The 19,792-nt window shown below is 41.5% G+C and overlaps 1 protein-coding gene across 10 annotated transcripts; it reads right to left on the reverse strand.

The window, feature by feature from the left end:
* Nucleotides 1-1,507: 1,507 nt before the first annotated feature.
* LOC142938106 (F-actin-uncapping protein LRRC16A-like) lies at nucleotides 1,508-19,049 on the reverse strand. 10 transcript variants are annotated; one of them, XR_012949490.1, is made up of 11 exons: nucleotides 18,123-18,713; nucleotides 12,710-17,746; nucleotides 12,192-12,587; nucleotides 12,001-12,102; nucleotides 11,549-11,799; nucleotides 10,791-10,931; nucleotides 9,295-9,361; nucleotides 8,816-9,042; nucleotides 8,623-8,732; nucleotides 8,177-8,463; nucleotides 7,936-8,074 (listed from the first exon to the last, which is right to left on the reverse strand). XR_012949490.1 is itself a non-coding variant. In XM_076081318.1 (6 exons), exons 2-6 carry the CDS (start codon nucleotides 7,993-7,995, stop codon nucleotides 3,947-3,949), a joined length of 801 nt encoding a protein of 266 aa, XP_075937433.1. In that variant the 5' UTR covers nucleotides 7,996-8,074; nucleotides 8,177-8,318; the 3' UTR covers nucleotides 1,508-3,946. The 10 variants fall into 10 exon arrangements, 2 of the variants coding, with proteins under 2 accessions (XP_075937433.1, XP_075937432.1); XR_012949491.1 differs by having other exon boundaries at nucleotides 12,192-12,378; nucleotides 12,469-17,746; XR_012949489.1 differs by lacking the exon at nucleotides 18,123-18,713 and adding an exon at nucleotides 18,834-19,021 and having other exon boundaries at nucleotides 12,192-17,746.
* Nucleotides 19,050-19,792: the final 743 nt, after the last annotated feature.

The raw sequence follows: 19,792 nt of genomic DNA on the forward strand, positions 1-19,792 counted from the left end.
CTATTTAGTTTGGATACAACTTGTTGTATTTCTTATTTCAATCACAAGATGGTGCCATCATATTTAAAGCACACACAGGTGACAAGCAGGTGATACATGGTTTGATCACCAGTGATGTGATTATATTATAGGATGCCTTGTTATGTGTGAACATGTTTTTGGAAATGTATAAAAAGTTGTTTGTAACTTAGACTTCTTCCTTCTGACTTCGTAAAAACCACTCCTCCTCTGTGTGTGTGTGTGTGTGTGTGTGTGTGTGTGTGTGTGAGAGAGAGGAAGAGAGAGACTGTACTGTAGCATTGTATTTGCAATCTGGTGGCTGTATTGTTGCAGTGCAAGTCAAAAGTTGCAAAGAAAGACAATACAGAGATTTTAAAGCCTGTCAAATTATTTTAATCAATATTAATATTTGCACAAATAAATGTCCAACACCAGCAGAATGACTTAGTGGATCTTATTGATCCATGACAAAATGGAACAAATAACCTATCAACACTGACAATGAGCAAACATGTCATTTGTTTGTGTGTTTTATTTTTCCAGCTCAGGGAAAATGTTCCATTGTTTTGCATAATTTCCTTTTTTTGAATAATGATGAAAGTAGCATTGAATTGATTACATGTAATAACAAATTAATACATACAAAGAATTAATTTCTACATTTATGAACACAATGTACAAGAAGAAAAACAACAAAGGATCAAGACATCACCGGCCACTGTTTTTTATTCCAAATAAGTTAAAAACAAACCCCTAGTATAGTAGTGTACTTAGTACCAAAACAACGTAGGTTTTGCTGAGTTCACATAGGCGTGTGTATGTGTCACAGTGTGTATATTACATGTGCGTATATTACACATTCATATCTACACACGTACACTCCTACATGTATGAAAGCACATATATACATACAGTACAACTCACAGCCACATCATGCAGTCTCACACATGTAGACTCAGGAGTCAAGACTCAGTGTTACTGGTTATCTTCACTTTCTCCACTCCGTGCACCAACAGTCTTTCACACAACTTGACAGAAACACAGCCAGCTGCTTCTGAAATACGAAACAGAAAACAAAAACAGAGAGAGGAGGTGTCCATATGATTTCCTTCCATCAGGATATGGCATATTTCAAACTAAAAGTAATGTTTCAGTTTTGGGACTTTGACTGTAAATCAAAGCAGTTGTTGACATCAGACACTAGATTAACTACATACAGAAGGAACAGTGTTATTTCCGAGCCATGATTAGTGACAAAAAAACCAAAATCTCATCATAATCCTTCAAAGAGACATCCATAGACGTCACAGGAAAAGGTGCACCAGTAAGACTTTTGGCTGTGACTAAAATAACTCTTGCATGGTACAACAAAATACAAGTTGTGCCCTTTTCACACTGGGCATAAAGAGTGAGGTCTGGTGTACATTTAATGTTTAATGTTGGAGCACAGTTTGGCACACAACAACTAGATATAATGATATATATCATTGATATAATGAAGCATTAGTTGGATCTCACATTCAGGTATTTATTCAACAGAAATGAGACAGATTATCATGTTTATGACGTGCGACAAGTGTTTCTGTCATCCCTTTGTATGACTGCAAAGTTGATTGGATAAGGGTTTAAACAATATGCTTTGACAATATAGCATTCTATCCTTTCAATTTGGGTTATTTCCCTTGACTGACGTGAGGCGTCCATGTTTGTTTGTTTTTTAAGGAAAACTTTCAGAACAATTTTTCAGAGTTATTATTACAACTTGGATGTCGATGGTATTTGTAAGTTAACTGGTAATTATAGTAACCCCAATATGAGATGAATGCAGTATAATTTAATGCAAAGGCTAAATGTCTGTCCCAACCGCTTTTTCTAATATTAGTGAAACTGCATGTTTATAATTCAAAGCAAAAAATCCAACGCTAAGGGTACAATCTGTAGAGGTATTAGTTGACACACAATCTGAATTTTTTTAACCGTAACCAATTAATCAGATGAATGATTTTGAACATGATTTTAGAATCTGTATGCTGACTGTGTAGCAGTGTGAAAAGGGCATTTCTCGCTGTTAAAAGACAAAGATGAGGCCTGAGACCAATGTGTGTCGTCGTCGTCGTTGTTGTTGTGTAGCGTTCAGGTCCTGAAAACGCTACATACAGACTAGCCTACAGGTCCCTGTGGTCAAAATCCAGCTACCCTCTGTGCACTTTTCCTTCAGGCACTGTTTTCTCAATCGTTTTCTAACAAATGCCAACTCCTTATCATTTAAAGTTCAAAACTTGTCTTTGGACAGAATAAATTGAAAGTGAACTGAATTTGAAATCCCTGAAGGTCAAGTCTGAAGTGTTTGAAGGCTGGAGTTCCCTCAGTGTGCCGCTTTCACACAAAGATAAGACAAAATAGCTTCTGAAATTGAAAGCAAATGTCAGTGGTTTCCATGTTACCTTCAAGCAGATTATTATACACAACATTACATACATAACATTATAACATCCTGTTTTTGAGTAAGCTTTCATTGGACCATCGGCACACCAGGTAGTGCTACCAGAAGTGAGGAATTAATCTGTCTTTAAGAGCAATTCAGAGTATGTGTGACAGAGTTTAGCAATGATCTATATTCTCATTTGTTTTGACAAGTTCCAGCTAGACATAATGCTGTTTTCTTTTTCTTTACCATAAAGCACCACAGACATGTTTATGATGGGCCTCTGTATTGCTCTTTAATGACAGACACATACTCCTTTCCCCCACAAACAGCAGAAAAAAGACATCCGCAGTTTAAAGGTATCATGATACAGTAAATGTTTTTTTTTTTTTTTCTCACAGTGTCTAAACACAGAACAGTGTTAGTTAACAGTGCTGAAGCCGTATGGATTGGTGATCAGTGATGTTATAGTGCACCACAGTCCTCTCAAAGCAACACTTCATATGGTTACTCCAACTCTCCCACACAGAGACAAACAAGAGTTCAGACGGGATGTTTGATGTAGTCTCCTCTAAGGGACTTGTGGTTTTGCTGTTAGATAAGCTACATCAAATGTGTATTTCTGATTTATGGTGGGCTGAGATTCTCAGCTGAACCTGTATTTTCCTGAAAAAAAAAAAGATGAATTGCATAATGGATTCAGTCACCTCTGAAGTCCGGAGAAAAGTAACTTGCACATACTGATAATAGCATATAGAAAAATCTATACAAATATATAGAAGGAAACGAATGCCATTGGGTCCTGGTCTGGTTGTATGTTTGAGATCAAGTACAGTACAGTGATCCTGATATTATTGTTACATGTGTTTGGTCCCTGGGAGAAGAGCTATTAGACAAGGAAAGAGAATTTTTTTTTAATGTCCACTCATATTTTCACAGTCTCTCTCTCTCTCTCTGTCTTTTGCACAAAAAGTCTGCTGGTTCCTGGAAGCATCTTTTTTTTTTGTGGTTTACAAACGTCATTCAAGATTCAGTAGTCATTGGCTGAAGATGCTTGAAAACTTCAGGAACCGTTTCCTCAAACCCTGAAAAGGTTATTTTTTGAGAGACATGAGATTTTCACCTGACGGCAGAGAGTAGGAATGAAAAAAGGAGAAAAGGCCGTCTGTGAGGAGGAAGCTCTTAGGAGACTTAGCACAGTTTGGTTTACTAGGTGACAAGTTGTGACTAAAAAAAGATTACAGAGGATATTACCCCAAGTGTTAATATCATTAGTTTTATCTTGTCATAGACAACCAAACTTGAATTTGAAACGGTGTATTGCATGACACTACAGCAGGTCTTCCTGCAAACCAAAGAGGATTTGTACTTTGCGGTCAGACAAAACCTACAGGTACAACCGCTAATATAAATGAAAACATATCAATTAATGATTATTGATTATAGTCCTCCTTTAGTTGCTTTTCTAAAAGGAAAACATGTGAGACTTGTCAACAGGTTTTTGCTGTGAATTTCTCTTACTCATATTAAAATAAAGTCTTTGTCTGCCTCCTCCCCAGAGTCTGAGGACTTTTTGCCCGCTGCCTTGTCCTTGTCTGGGTTTGGAGATTGGTCCTTGGTCTTGAAGGAGCCATGATCCTCAGAGTTGGTACGGAGACGGCTGGGTCGCTGAACAGAGTCCGACACAAACCCCGCCCTCACTAAAAAACAAGAGAGGGAGAAGATGAAAATGACAGCAAGTGTTGACAATGCTTAGAATAAGGGGAAGATAGGGGAAGAGAAAAGAAAGGTGAGGAAGAGAGGGAAATTGTTGAAACTACACATTTTGTTTAAATATATCTGATATTACGTATACTGCTACAGTTTCTTCATCAGAGGGTGACGACCGCATCGTACGTTGTTGTACGTTACAAGAGGTAGTGGAGCAGTCTTCTGTGCATGTGTAGAACGCAGGCATCGAGCACAGACAGAACAACTACGCATACGCAGCTCTTAGTGTCCGTTTTGGAGGATAACCGAGGCTTTACAGCAATAAGTGATGTAAAGCGCAACAATTCACCCTTATCTTTGCGAGCAATCTGCTGCCAAAAACGTCTTAGTAAATGTGCAAAGGAGTGCACGATTACAACTGTAGCAGAAACAATGGATTCTTAGATATACAGCACAAGTTGTAAACCTTTATTAAGGATATACAGATTGTTATCCCTTCGATTGACTGATAATCGTTTAAGAATATTTCCCTACTCTCTGCCCAAAGCATGCTGGGATAGAGTACTTAAAAGGGATTCTGCTCCACACTGCCACTTCACTATTCTTGATCGTCTTCTTCAACATGCAAAAGGAACTAAACATTCCCTTGTGTATACCGCCACCTAATGGCTCTCGATTGACTCTGTAATGATCTGCATCTGACGCATATGGTCATATATGTACAGTGCTTTCAGACAAGGGAGGACAATGTGCAAGTCTTTTTTTTTTTAAACGTTTCTTATAAAGCCCTGAATGCTTTCATGTCCTACATTTATTGTTCCAGCATCATTAAATCTCTAATAAGTAGGAGCAAAGGTTTTTTTCTGGTTAAAAAATGTGTTGTTGTCCAAGAATCCATCTGATGGCGCAGATGTTTTGACATTGCACTTTCTGCACTGAGCAAACAGAAACTACATCCTCTAGCTTTTAAGTCTCTGGAATTATTCAATATGCATATGGTTAAAACGCTGATTTTATTAAAGTTCTATTGATGATACAAAAAAAACAAAAAACTAAGCAGCCAGTGCTTTCAAAAGAAGTTGTCCTTTGCTTAAGAGCAGGAATTAAGCTCATCAACATGAATCAGATGTGTGTGCCTCTGACAGGGCCCAGAGGGCGTCACTGATAACGTTGAGTAAAGAAAATGAAGGGAGGAAGAGCAGAGAGAAGAAAGGGAGACCAAAGGAGAGGACATAATGTATAAAAACATCAGAGGGAAAGGAGCATAGACAGTCATAAATCACCAAGTTGCCGGGCTGCCTGTTACATAATACTGCTGTCACAACCTGACAGTGACATCAAACATCTATCAGTCTGTCTAGGCCCTAGATAATTCCTCTAGATTCAAGGGGAAATCTGCTCTGGCCAAAGGACAGGTTTCAGGTGAAGGAGAAAAAAAAAAGATACTCAGAGATTTTGACAGACAGATTTTGTGACCCACCATCCTGAGTGGTTTTGTTCGTAGAGCCTCCTGACTGCAGACTGTTCTGGCCCTCTTTGTCTTTCTCTGACACCGTCCTCTTCAGCGTTGGAGGAAGAACTGTGGCTTTAGGAGACACGCCACCACTGTTTGGGGAATCTGAGCTCTCATCTGTCAGGAAAAACATATTATCAGCTTATAACAAATATGGTCTCATCCGTCAAACAATCTGACAGGAAGATTAACAACTGAACCACTGCAGCAACAATCCTCTCAGTAATGTGGACATAAACAGTGTGGTAATCAGATCCAATGCTTGTACCTATGCTCCTGCTGGTGCTGCTGGTCCTTGGCTTATGTGGGATGGAGGGTCGGGCAGCCAGGGCAGGCTTCGCTCCCTGTGGCACCGGTGGTTTGGGACTTACTGGCCCCCCAGGAGAACTCGAGGAGGACGTAGCCCTGAGACGAGAGGCCTTGTCAGGCTTCGTCTCGCCACGAGGAGGTGCCTTGTCAGGCTTCGTCTCGCCACGAGGAGGGGTCTTCTCTGGAGAACCAGTCGGAGGATCTGATTTATTAATTGAGCCACTGGGAGAGCGGCTTTCTGAGACGATGGGCTGGGGCTTGGCTGCTGGCACATGCATAAAAATAAATTAAAATCATGCACACAATGATTTTCATGTACCATATGGGTATGAAACCAGACACTAAAACAGGAACGTGATCCACTAATAATCCACTAAAACCAGCTGCAGGTCTGCTTGAGTCACTAACTGTTGAGTTAAAAGTTTTGTTTTCTTCCTATGTTTATCTCAACAGAAAAAAACTCTCACCTGTTGCATTGCTGTCAGGTCTGTCGGGGCTGGAAGACTAGAGGAGACACAAGGACAAAATATTGTATTACGATATGCACGAGTGTAGAACGTTCTTGTTTTGATTCAGTGCAGTGGTGAAGTGATTATACAAACTGAACAGGCAAGTGTCAGCAAGACATCTTAAAGTCTCTTGAAGGTCTTTAGTATCATCAGATTATCTTTACTCTGCAATAATGCCCCCCCCCCCCAAAAAATCCCTTGCATTAAAAAAAGCCCTCTCCTTCTCAAAGTCCTGGGCTGAATTTCAGTCCCAGTAGTGACCATCTTTTTGAGTCTGGTATATTTTACACTTTGCAGTCAGTTTTATATACAGTATATTTGGAGTTTCAAGCTTTTATTGTTGACTGTACGTGTAAAGCAAAGCAACATTCAAACAGGAGGTGGCGCCTTTGTGTTAGAAAATGCCCACACACCCAAGCTCTGTATTAAGTAGTCTCCTGAATAGGTCTCTCCATTACACCTGTATACACACACACACACACACACACACACACACACACACACACACACACACACACACACACACACACACACACACACACACACACACACACACACACACACACACACACACACACACACACACACACACACACACACACACACACACACACACACACACACACACACACACACACACACACACTTTTCTCGCTTGTCTTCAGCACTGAACACTTAGAGCACTTTGTCCCCAAAACTAAAATATTTAAAGAAGCATCCCTCTATATCTCACTGCCATACCACTTTACTTTTGAAGTTTATCTTTTACTGTCATGTTATTTTGACATTCATTTTACAGAATTGGCTTAAAATAGACTATTTCATTTTTTTATTATTAAATAAATAAATGGAGCATTACTAAAACACCCCTTTTTTTCTACAGGTGGAAGGCTTAACTTGAGTTCAAAGATAATCACTTTTGAATCTCTTGCAAAACTGAGCTTGAATTCTTTCATTAACTTAATTTGATCATATTACAGTAGGGTTTCTCCTTTTTATTGCAGTTTATTAGTGTCACTCTCTTTCTTGTTGACTTTCTTTTGTGCCGTGTTTGTTTTTGCGATGGTTTGCAAAAGTGAAAGGAAGAGCACCACTATCATCTCTTCCATGTTGAAGACAGCTCCAAAAGAAGCAGGTAATTCAACCTTGAGTTGAGTTTTTTTATCAACTACATTTTGCAACTACAACCTCACTTTGTAACTGCCTTGCAAGTTACGACCCAAAACAGATGTTGCAGGATAAGGATATTCTGTGTTTGATTATGGGGGGCATATTCATCTTGTCCTATGAAATTAAAATCAGGCACAAGACATTTGCCACATGGTGGCGTCTCCCATCAGTACCTTACTTTTCCCTTATTCTTGTATCTTTTGCTTTTTGAAATCACACCGCCTCACCTTGTGTGCTCTCCTCTCCTGCTTGGCCTTCATCTCTGCGAGGAGGCCGCTGCCCATCATTTGCAACCCTTGGTACCGCCGGCCTCCCTGAGGGCTGCCCCTGCCGTCCGAACACTCCCAGGGCTCGTCCATGGAGTCTGGCGTCCTCAGCTCCTCCGAGCGGTCTGAGCTGCTGCTGTAGTCTGTGTGCTGGGAGCGGCTGGAGGCGTCTCTGCAGGAGGGACAGGAATTATTAGGGTATCAGGGGCCGACTGGTACATTCAGAGGTACTGTGAAATCTGTTGTTCTATAACAAGAAAATATTCATCTGTACCTGGACTTTGGCTCAGGTGCTGGCCTTTGGTGAAGAGGGCTCCTCAGGGATGGAAGCCGCCGTCGAGGCTACAGTGGCTGAGGATGTACCTGAAGCTGGATTGGTCGCCTGGTTTTTCTCTGACTTACCCGAAACTGGGGGGGGGGGGGGGGGGGGTCGTCTGATTTTTTTCTGATTTGTCCAATTTATCTGCTTTTTCGGATTTGGTGGAACGTTTGATGAGGTTGAGGAATCCTCCTTTACTCTTCTTCTTCTCTCCATCATGAGATTCTGAACTCTTGGAACGTCTGAGAGGAGACAGAACGAGAGACAAAAAAGTATTAAATAATTAATACATAATAGTAAAATATAAATATTAGAAGCAAGTATAGTTGAATACATCTATACTGGAATACATATTCAGACAGTCCTTCATGACAAAACTCTAAATGAAGCATGATCCTCACTTGGAGTCCATCCTGGTGACTTTTGTGGAGAAGAACTCGTCCACACCCTCGTCCACCCTTCCCATTAGGCCGTTCTGCTCCCCATCCTGAGATGGAGCACTGTTGATTTGCTGAAAGAGGAAGTTGAAGGATCTGGTACCATGTCTGGAAATGAACTTTAAAAATCCATACAAAGCAGCTGAGCTTTACTCACAGGTATTTTGCTGGAGTGCTTTTTCTTGTTCCTTCGTGGTCGCAGTTTGGTGAAGTGCTGCAGCTTTTTTTCCTCCTCGGACGGCAGCTCCACCATCCCTCCTGGCGGTCGGTGCTCCAGTTTTGGCAGGACCTGAGATGGAGTAGGTGGAGTTTGAGATGAAGTTGATGCTTCGTCCACATGGATAGGGACGTCTTCCAGGGCCTTGTCCAGGTCAAACGCCATCTCTGTGGATTAGACGGTCATTAGAAGGTTCATTGTAGATACACATTGAATATTCAAGAGTACTTCCTTCCACGTGTCATCAGGTAGCACAAGATTGAGGAATTATTTGAAAGACCAAAGGCAGAATGATTAAAACCAGCCACCCTGATCCATCCGCTTTTTATATTATCAAGCAGAAAGATAATGTACTATTTGATTCTAATACAGCTAAATGTCACGACATATAAATAAAAAAAATATAATATACTGCTTACCAAAGGCACGAGACACTGGCCGAAGCATTCTGCTGTGGATGCTCTTCCTCTTGGATTTTGGAGTCATCTGAAAGAGGCGCACAGAATCAAATAAAATTTCTGGTAATTGTTAACAAATTGTCCAAGTCATTTCTATCACTCAAGACCAGTAGAGCTTTTAGTACTGTCAAACATCATGAAATTGATCAGCTAACTCTGTGGCTATTTGGGATTCTGTCCACATCTTATTTTAACTACACTAGATTTCATAGTTTGTACTAAGACCAGACATCATCATGTAATTATTAACAAATTATAGAGTTACTTATTATGTTTTTTTAGACGGTACTTATTATGATGTTGCATATTATATTGTGCTGTGATCCACATTTACAAGGTGGTGATGACGCACATAGTGCATTGAGTGGAGAGAAACAGTGCAATGTGGCTGGATGCATAACAAAAAAGTTAATTTTCAAATATCAGTATTCAACTATGTTAAATAATTTGGAGAGTGAGTGAGGAAGTAATAGATAAATGCGTCCTACGATACTCGTAGTGTAGCTTTTCTACACCATCTTTAAAATACATCACCAGGATTAAATATTAAAATACGTGAGGCTCTTTGTGTTGTAGCACAGAGAAATGTGAAGCAAGCCGGCGCAGCAACGACAGACAGAAAAGGAAAAGAGCAGCGTGAGCAGAAAGTGAATTGAAAAGAGAGTTTAGAGGGACAGTCGAGAATTACTTACACTGGTGCAGCACAAAATCTCCATGGAGCAAAGGTGGAAAGAGAAGGAAGAACAGAGGAAAAGAAGATTGAAGAGGAAGAAAGACAACACATAGTAAAGCCTAGTGAAGACAAAAGAAAGATAGCTGGTGTTCTTGTAAAAGTAGAGGTGAATAGGACAGAGAGGGATATAAGATGAAAAGAGGGGCAAGACACCAGAGAAACAGACAGGACCAGAGACCGAAGAACATGCAGCTTCCTGTTGACTGCAGCCTGCATTTACTGTACATCCCAACTCACACACATTATTACATCAACACAAAAATCAACAAAACAAACGTGGTGAAAAGCAACCGTTCCAAGGGTTGACTACATTTGAAAGAGTGGTAGGTGATGAGGAAACAATAAGACTCAGGTACGTCTCCACACACACACATATCTGCCCTCATAGAGTACAAATGAACCAACCTGAAATGCCAACTATAAAAGCAAAACAGGTTTTTAGCATTTTGCAAAAAGTTCTGTTCTGATATTTACTGAACATCGAGACAATTCTTTAAATTAATAGTAAATTCTATCCTCAATTGTCTTTGGCAAATGTAGAGTAGCCAAGGTCTATTTTTTTCCAGTAGAGGGTGGTATTAGGTTGTAGTTTGCGTCATACAACTAAATCGAACATTTAATTAATAAATGTAATTTGAGTCGCATGAAAAACACGAGGTGCCTAGATAATAATACATGAAATAAATCACGGACAGTTAAAACACACGGTTCCACCCACGCCTACCATGCATGTCTCTAGATCCTCCAGCCTCTCAGCCTCCAGTATCTCGGTCGATGCTCTTTTAGGAATCTTTTCCTCCGGGACGTCCAGATCCACAGACTCCTGCTGCACCAAGGGGCGACCTCGCCGCACCAGGTGGTCTGCCTGGTAGGAGGAGAGGAAACCGGGAGCAGAGGTGAAGATGTGGATATAATTGGCAAGAATGGTAACGGAGAGATAAGGAGAGGTAAGATGGAATGTGAGGAATTGACAGAAATGGAGGATAAAAAACAGATATAAATGAGTTTCAGAGAGATTTACATATGTTACAGCAATTTAGAGGGCAAGTTATCAGCCATTGTTAATGAATCAATGAGCCAGTTGAGAGCTTTGTTGACTTTAATCTTACCAGAGTAAGTTGTGAAGTGGAAAGAGCCTCCAGAATCTCACGTGGTTGACACCCACTGGTCTCAAACCACATCCCAAATAATGTCATTTTGTATCCCTTTTAAACAGCATGTTGGGAACCTGTTAAAACTGTGTTTGCTCTAAAAACACATTTCACATGATGACATCCGTCACTATAATCACATGTTTTAAAGAAATGGACTTACGTTTATGGTTTTAATATTGCTTCAGCACCCCCTGCTGGTTTAAATTAGTAAATTATGTGATTGTGGCATTATAAATATCTGAGAAAAATTGCTGACATCAGGTATTACTTTTATTGTCCTTGCCCCGAATTTTTATCATTCAAATCTTACTGGAAAAATGTATTTTACCACTTTGATTGTTTCACGGATGTCAAGGTCAGCACAGTCCTTAATATCTATTATGGCTTCTTCTGGGGATCCACCAAAGAGCACATGCAGGATAGCTGGGCTGAGTCCTCCAAGGCATGGCCCATTATGGAGGAATGAATGACCAAGCATTCGGCCAGCAGCAACAAAGAAGTCACTCTCCAAAAGGTAATGCCAAGTGGAGGGAATCAGATGATCTTGTTCCCCCTCAAAAAGAAGAGTTCCTCCTGGTACTTCAATTAAAAGAGAAAAGTGAAAGAACATTGATAGTGCAGAATGTAAAGGACATAGACATTCAAACTTTCATACAGAATTAGTAAGGAAATATCAATCAGCCACTGAATACTTTGGGTGATCCTGTAGAAACCTACAGGGCCACAGCAGCTGCGTCACATTTGTTTGTTTTTTTAAGGTTTTAGGTATTTTCTACAAACCAAACACAGAGCCTGATAGCTGACAACCAGCCGTCAGCCAAAGTGAATATTCACTGCTTGCAAAGAAATGGCGAGTCACGTCATCACCAATTGCTGGATCTCCTGAAAAAGCAAAATACACAGTACAGACATCAGTTAAATGAATAGATGATAATTTTTTACCTTTAGTTTTGCGTGTGTAACCAATTTACCCTCGAGTGTGCATGTCAAGGGGCAAGCCCACTCAACATTAGCCATCTTATAAAAAGAAAGGACTGTCCTCTGCACTGTCTCCAAGATCCATGGTAAGATATAATGATTTTCTAGTTGCATGCTGGCTTAAAATGTCTTCTTTGAATCTCTTTGCTGCTTCACTGGGATTTGAAAGAATTTTCCAATCTAAAAATAGTTTTTAAATTATTCCAATTAATACTGGATGAGTTGATATGTAGAGAGCAACAATTTATTGGAATAAATGATGTAACACACCATTTGGCGACTTCGTGTTGTTCCAGAGATTTTGAGCAACTCAAATCCTCCCCCTTGTCTGAGTTTTGGATATGCCTCTAAAATAAATTCTCTAAAGTCATCTGGATCAGTACGACTACCTGAAAATAGAAGATAATAATACAAACAATCGATCTAACTTGAAATATAATAACGTTTAATGTTTTTGAAAGGTAACTTGATTCAAGAAAAATACGTCTGTCCATCATGATGCCTGACTTACCTCGGAATGCAAGACGTTTTTCCCCTAGTCCTGCAGCAGCAAGTCCATCTCTGGCTTATCGGTTTGTCCTCAATACAACAGAAAGAGTGAGTGTACGAATGAAGTCGTGCAGGCGCAGCAACAGTTCGCCTCCTTCTCCCTCTAATGCAGGGGTCACCAACCTTTTTGAAACTGAGAGCTACTTCAAGGGTACTGAGTAGTACTGAGTAGTACGAAGGGCTACCCGCGTTCAAACCTCTAGTCTGGGCCTTTTCGGTCGGATTGTGTTGCCTCGCCTCTACCCCCGCCACCCCTGAGTTGTTGCCCCGCGGCCTGTTCCGAGGATTTACGGACCTGACGACGGGGTGCGCTCGCAGCTCGCGTCTGGCACCAACGGGATGCGCCCGCCATTCAGAACCTGAAAACCTAGTGTGGTCCGCCAGCCTCGTCCCGGCTGTCCGCCGTGCGCCTCCGGGTACCCAACTCTTAACTCTCTGCAAGCGTTTTTGATTAAAAAAAGAACAACAACTACAATTTTAGACGGAGCTCCATAATGACTAGTGCTATTTTTAGAACATGTCTTGCGGGCGACTCACTTGGTCCCTGCGGGCGACAGGGTGCCCGCGGGCACCGTGTTGGCTACCTCTGCTCTAATGTATGGACCAGACGGTCTAGAAACCTCGGCTAGAATCAAGTGAAGAGGATAAGCTATAATCAGAGAATAAGGACGTTGCAGAAGACGCATGTTGGCTAACGATATCATCGCACAATTTACAGGAATGCGATCTGACGCACAGCATGAATAAATAAATCACTCATCACCGGCGATAGTAATTTAGTCTACACAAGGGATTTAGCATGGAAAACATCCCGCAGCGGGTCTGCCAGCGGCCGCCCGGTCTCCGAATGGCCACAGCTGGCGCATAGAATGACTCAAGATTCTCAAGATGAAAGGCAAAACAGACTCTAGAACGGCATGACGTCACAAAGAGATGAAAGGCACAATCATTTGTCCAGATCAAAGGCAAAGAAACTATAAAGCCTACCTACCCCAGACTTTGTCCACAGTTATTGAGAACTTTCAAGACACACAGTACAGCTATTTATTCCTTCCTTATTTGAATAAATAAATATGAATCCGGCACAAATTAATCAATTTAGGGAGCGTCAAATGTTGAATCAGCAGGTCCGAATTAATAACCTTGAGCAGCAGCTAAAGGTAGCTGAGGATGACAATGATGTTAAGTCGGCCCAAATCAATGACCTTGCGCAGCAGCTAAAGGTAGCTAAGGATGACAATGATGTTAAGTCGGCCCAAATCAATGACCTTGCGCAGCAGCTAAAAAGAGCTAAGCAGGGAGCTAAGGATGACAATAATGTCAAGTCGGCCAAAATCAATGACCTTGAGCAGCAGCTAAAGAGAGCTAAGCAGGGAGCTAAGGATGACAATGATGTCAAGTCGGCCAAAATCAATGACCTTGAGCAGCAGCTAAAGAGAGCTAAGCAGGGAGCTAAGGATGACAATTATGTCAAGTCGGCCAAAATCAATGACCTTCAGCAGCAGCTAAAGAGAGCTAAGCAGGGAGCTAAGGTTGACAATGATGTCAAGTCGGTCAAAATCAATGGCCTTGTGCAGCAGCTAAAGAGGGCTAAGCAGGGAGCTAAGGATGACAATGATGTCAAGTCGGCCAAAATCAATGACCTTGAGCAGCAGCTAAAGAGAGCTAAGGTTGACAATGATGTCAAGTCGGCCAAAATCAATGGCCTTGAGCAGCAGCTAAAGAGAGCTAAGGTTGACAATGATGTCGAGTCGGTCAAAATCAATGGCCTTGTGCAGCAGCTAAAGACAGCTAAGCAGGGAGCTGAGGATGACAATGATGTCAAGTCGGTCAAAATCAATGAGCTTGTGCAGCAGCTAAAGAGAGCTAAGGTTGACAATGATGTCAAGTCGGCCCAAATCAATGAGCTTGTGCAGCAGCTAAAGAGAGCTCAGCAGGGAGCTAGGCTTGACAATAATGTCAAGTCGGCCCAAATGAATAAACGTGGGCAGTTTCTAAAGTGGTCTAAACATGACAATGATGTCAAGTCGGCCCAAATCAATGGCCTTGAACCGGAGCTAAAGGGAGCTAAGGATGACAATGATGTCAAGTCGGCCCAAATCAATGACCTTGAACAGGAGCTAAAGTGGTCTAAGCGTGACAATGATGTCAAGTCGGCCAAAATCAATGTCCTTGAGCAGGAGCTAAAGGTGGGTAGGCATGACAATAGTGTCAAGTCGGCCCAAATCTATGGCCTTTCGCAGCAGCTAAATACAGCTAGGCAGGAAGCTGATGACAATGATGTCAAGTCGGCCAAAATCAATGACCTTGAGCAGCAGCTAAAGAGAGCTAAGCAGGGAGCTAAGGATGACAATGATGTTAAGTCGGCCCAAATTAATAACCTTGAGCAGGAGCTAAAGTGAGCTAAGCAGGGAGCTAAGAATGACAATGATGTCAAGTCGGCCCAAATCAATGACCTTGTGCAGCAGCTAAAGAGAGCTCAGCAGGGAGCTAAGGATGACAATGATGTTAAGTCGGCCCAAATTAATAACCTTGAGCAGGAGCTAAAGTGAGCTAAGCAGGGAGCTAAGGATGACAATGATGTTAAGTCGGCCCAAATTAATAACCTTGAGCAGGAGCTAAAGTGGTCTAAGCATGACAATGATGTCAAGTCTGAAGAGAGCCTCTTGCCGGCTCCAGCTGCTGAGACTCGGACCACACAGTGGTTTCGCTGTGCCAAAGGTATACTGAAAGCAGGATTGTTTGTTGGCATCGCTGTCGTTGGAGTGGGAATAGTGAGCACTTTAATGGGTCAGACTGGAGTGTGCAACCTGTCAAGGCCCATATGATGATTAGCACAAAGATAACATGTTGTGAGTGTGATGCCCACCAATGTGTTGTCACATTGTTATGCATTTTGTTTTCATGCACAGCCAATATGTTATAAAGTGAGCACACTTGTTTATTCCAGCAATAGTTTTATAAGTGACTGACCTAGTGGGAACAATGATGTTGCCACTAAAGCCACTAGAAGACACTGTACTCCAGAGAAAGCTAGCACGACGTGAAGAGCGAAGCAGGATGTGAAATCCTTCTTTTCAAGTGACCAAGCGTTCAGGAGAGAACTGCAAGGCTAATAATGTTTAGCATTTTAAGACCATCCTACAGTTATAGATTCTGTTATCCTTCAAGTTCGAGACTTTCTATCCATCTTTAACTTTTTATCTCATAACTTTCTGTCTCATAACTTTGACTTTCTATCTGATAATTTCGACTTTCTATCTCATAACGTTGTACCTCCCCTAGGCCACTGCATAGCCTGGGGTAGCTTGACTTTAGGGTCGCCATGTCTATGCTGTCAACACGAATGAGTAAGGGCCACTATGGCTGGCAACAATGGCATGCGCAGGTTTTTGACCACATAGACCTTTGCCATGGTTTGCTTGGCTCCTATCCTCAGCAGCAGTCTAGTGAACCCCAACACATCTAGAGGAATCCGTCCTGGACCAAGTAAAGGCTTCTCTGCCTTCTGGAGCACAGTCTGCTGTGCATTGGAAAGAATGCTCTTAAAACAGACTGTTTTAAAACAGTGACATCCGCTCCGGTGTCAAGTTTGAAAGTGAAAGTTTTGTCCTTAACGTCTATATCAACAGTCCATGGATCAGCATCAGATGTCACAGAGCTGAGAAAGAAACTCTCCTCCTCTTCCTCAAGACCAAGCACGGCTTTACCAGCAAGGCACACACGCTGGTAGTGACCTTTTATTCCCACAGGAACGGCACTCTGCATCCTTAGCAGGGCACTCGTTTTCAGGGTGGGGCATACCACCACATCTGTAACACTGGGAGCTCTTTGGACTTGTACTCTGAGAGCTGTGTGGCTTTGCGACATTACTTTTGAATTTGCCGAATTTAGGCTTTTCCTTTAGCTGTCTGCCTATTATCTGATATAATCAATGTGTTGTAATTTCATTGAATGTGTTGTAATTCTGTTATGACATCTATTGCACTTATGTCCATCATGGGAGAGGGATCCCTCCTCTGTTGCTCTCCCACAGGCCTCTTCCTTTTTTTACCCCGTTAAAGGTTTTTTTTGGGAGAGTTTTTCCTGTTCCGATGTGAGGGTTCCGGGACAAGAGGATGTCAAATGTGTACATATTGTAAAGCCCTCTGAGGCAAATTTGTAATTTGTGATTTTGGGCTATACAACAATTAATTGAATTGAATTGAATATCCATCTGTTTTCTCCAATTACAGGCTCTACCAACAACCATCACTGCTGCTGCCTCCACCTGCAGATCCTCGCAGACACCTGCCGCCTGAACCTTCACCTGCAGCCATCAACCTCGGCCTCCACCTGAAGACGCTACCAGATGACTCTAGCTCCACCTGAAGCCTCCTCCATCAACCTGCACTGCTGCCTCCTCTCCTATTGCCATGTGAAGACCATAGAGGAACAGCAAGGACCAGAGACACACTCGTAAATATCACCTCTCAGATAACAAACAGAAACATAGCTGTGTCATAATAACATGTCTGGGCTGAAGAAGTAAAGCTGCCTTTCTGTTTACATCCTTCTTCTCCTCACAGCTATTTCCACACATTGACTGACTGTGATGCTGAACTTCATGGACCAGAGAGCGCTCTTCTTCCTCCTCAACTCAAGGTAGAGTTGATCAGCCAGATGTTCAGCAGTGTGAGATATTTGGTAGTGTCTCAGTGTGCAGCTGTGCTTCTTCAGCTCATCTGATTTTTTTTAATGGAGGGTTGGTGATGCGTGTTATTTCAATACAACACATGTTCTTTGTGGTTTCCTCCAGACCCTGTTGGACTTCACATCCAGATCCACAAGGAGCTGATAGAGAGCCGATGAGGACGATCCCTTCTACCAGAGCTGTGTACCAGAGATGCTTTGTCCTCCTCCACATCCTGCACATTCGCCACCGACTCCTGCTGCTCCTCTCCCAAACTGAGAGCGCCCCTCCCTGTCTCAGTTCCACCACCGCCAGATTAGTGGAAGTCTGAAAGATGCAGAGACGGCCAGTTAGCTCGCTCTGTTACTGTGCACGTGTAAACCTTTTCACTGTTGCTCAATAAATGTCCATCATTCTCTGCAGTCATCAGATCAGTCGTTTGTGTCCACAAGAGTTAACATAAACAGACACGTTCATATTAGAGATCATAGTCAGTTTTTTTTATGTTTTTACTTCAGTTTACCAGCAGATATTTTTACTTTATTTTTACTTTCTGATAAATGAGTTGATACAAATTATTTATTGGTTAAAAATGCTTACGTTTATCACTGTAAAATAATAAATGTCTTTCATATATGAAATTCATGTCTTTAATGCTTTATAAGCACAATCATAACACATTATAATGTATGTGCCGTCTTACCACCTAATAACCTCAGGATGGCGCCACAGCTACGGTTATTTGTTTCTAGGTGTGTAACATCACGTATTCGTATTAAACCGTTCGGTACGAGGCTTATAAACCGAACAATAATACTAGTGCATTTGGAAAATGCAGAAGTAAATATAAAGATTTCGGTGGAGACACCGGTCTGTCTGTCTGTTTAGTTTCCGGGTCAGCGCCTGACCCCGGAAGCAAAACAAAACACAGCTGAGGCACGTATGTTCTGCGAGGCTATGCTAAACTAGCTTAGTAAGGAAAACAACACGCACAAACTCACGCCACATTCTCCCCGCAGCGTTTAGGCAGCTGTTCCCAACTGATTCAAACAGGGCTAAGCAATCGCCACACAATCCCCATTTCTCCAGACCATCATTCTTGTTTGTAAAAGAAAACAGCCCAAACAGATTCAATTGTCCGGACCCTAAACCCACGCAGGACGGTATGCTTCGTAATTAACGGACAATGCATATGGTCAAAATCTATGTAATTACCACAATGACAAGAGCGAACTCACAAGAACCAGTCACATATATTTACAACAAAACGTGACAAAACAATCCAGCAACGCTCACACTAAAGAGCAAGGGCCATTCAAATATTATTTACATCAGGGAACACTATCCATAAACGACACGATAGGCAAAATTAACACACTGCAGATGTAAAGAAAACAAAAGCAGTTTCACTTACCAAACGCTGTTCTATTTGTCCAGACAATCGTGGTCCTCCAGAAATCGGATGAGAAGAGCAGCAATGTCATCGGCTCTCTTGTTGCCGGGTAACATAAAGCCTTATAACAAGGCGTACTATAGGATCATCTCATCACTGGTAATCAAGGCATCACATGTATCACCTGCATTAACGTGTCACCTTTTTTTCTGGCTGGTTTCAGTGAAGTTTCTTCATGTGTGAGTCCACAAAGATTTGAGACTTGAGATAAATCCTCATATGTTAAGTTCAACTTTTACTATTTAGTTTGGATACAACTTGTTGTATTTCTTATTTCAATCACAAGATGGTGCCATCATATTTAAAGCACACACAGGTGACAAGCAGGTGATACATGGTTTGATCACCAGTGATGTGATTATATTATAGGATGCCTTGTTATGTGTGAACATGTTTTTGGAAATGTATAAAAAGTTGTTTGTAACTTAGACTTCTTCCTTCTGACTTCGTAAAAACCACTCCTCCTCTGTGTGTGTGTGTGTGTGTGTGTGTGTGTGTGTGTGTGAGAGAGAGGAAGAGAGAGACTGTACTGTAGCATTGTATTTGCAATCTGGTGGCTGTATTGTTGCAGTGCAAGTCAAAAGTTGCAAAGAAAGACAATACAGAGATTTTAAAGCCTGTCAAATTATTTTAATCAATATTAATATTTGCACAAATAAATGTCCAACACCAGCAGAATGACTTAGTGGATCTTATTGATCCATGACAAAATGGAACAAATAACCTATCAACACTGACAATGAGCAAACATGTCATTTGTTTGTGTGTTTTATTTTTCCAGCTCAGGGAAAATGTTCCATTGTTTTGCATAATTTCCTTTTTTTGAATAATGATGAAAGTAGCATTGAATTGATTACATGTAATAACAAATTAATACATACAAAGAATTAATTTCTACATTTATGAACACAATGTACAAG

This window comes from Anarhichas minor, unplaced genomic scaffold (assembly GCF_050575085.1).
Source record: "Anarhichas minor isolate MPS153535 unplaced genomic scaffold, ASM5057508v1 ptg000080l, whole genome shotgun sequence".
Taxonomy (NCBI): Eukaryota; Metazoa; Chordata; class Actinopteri; order Perciformes; family Anarhichadidae; genus Anarhichas; species Anarhichas minor.

Excerpts from the sequence above, each read along its gene's own strand:
- LOC142938106 (XM_076081317.1), bottom strand. The coding sequence starts at position 7,995 with ATGGACGAGCCCTGGGAGTGTTCGGACGGCAGGGGCAGCCCTCAGGGA. Across the intron at positions 6,223-6,424 it reads ACCTGACAGCAATGCAACAG|CAGCCAAGCCCCAGCCCATC; the intron begins GTGAGAGTTTTT and ends TGCATGTGCCAG. Across the intron at positions 4,126-5,615 it reads GAACAAAACCACTCAGGATG|TGAGGGCGGGGTTTGTGTCG; the intron begins GTGGGTCACAAA and ends CTTGTTTTTTAG.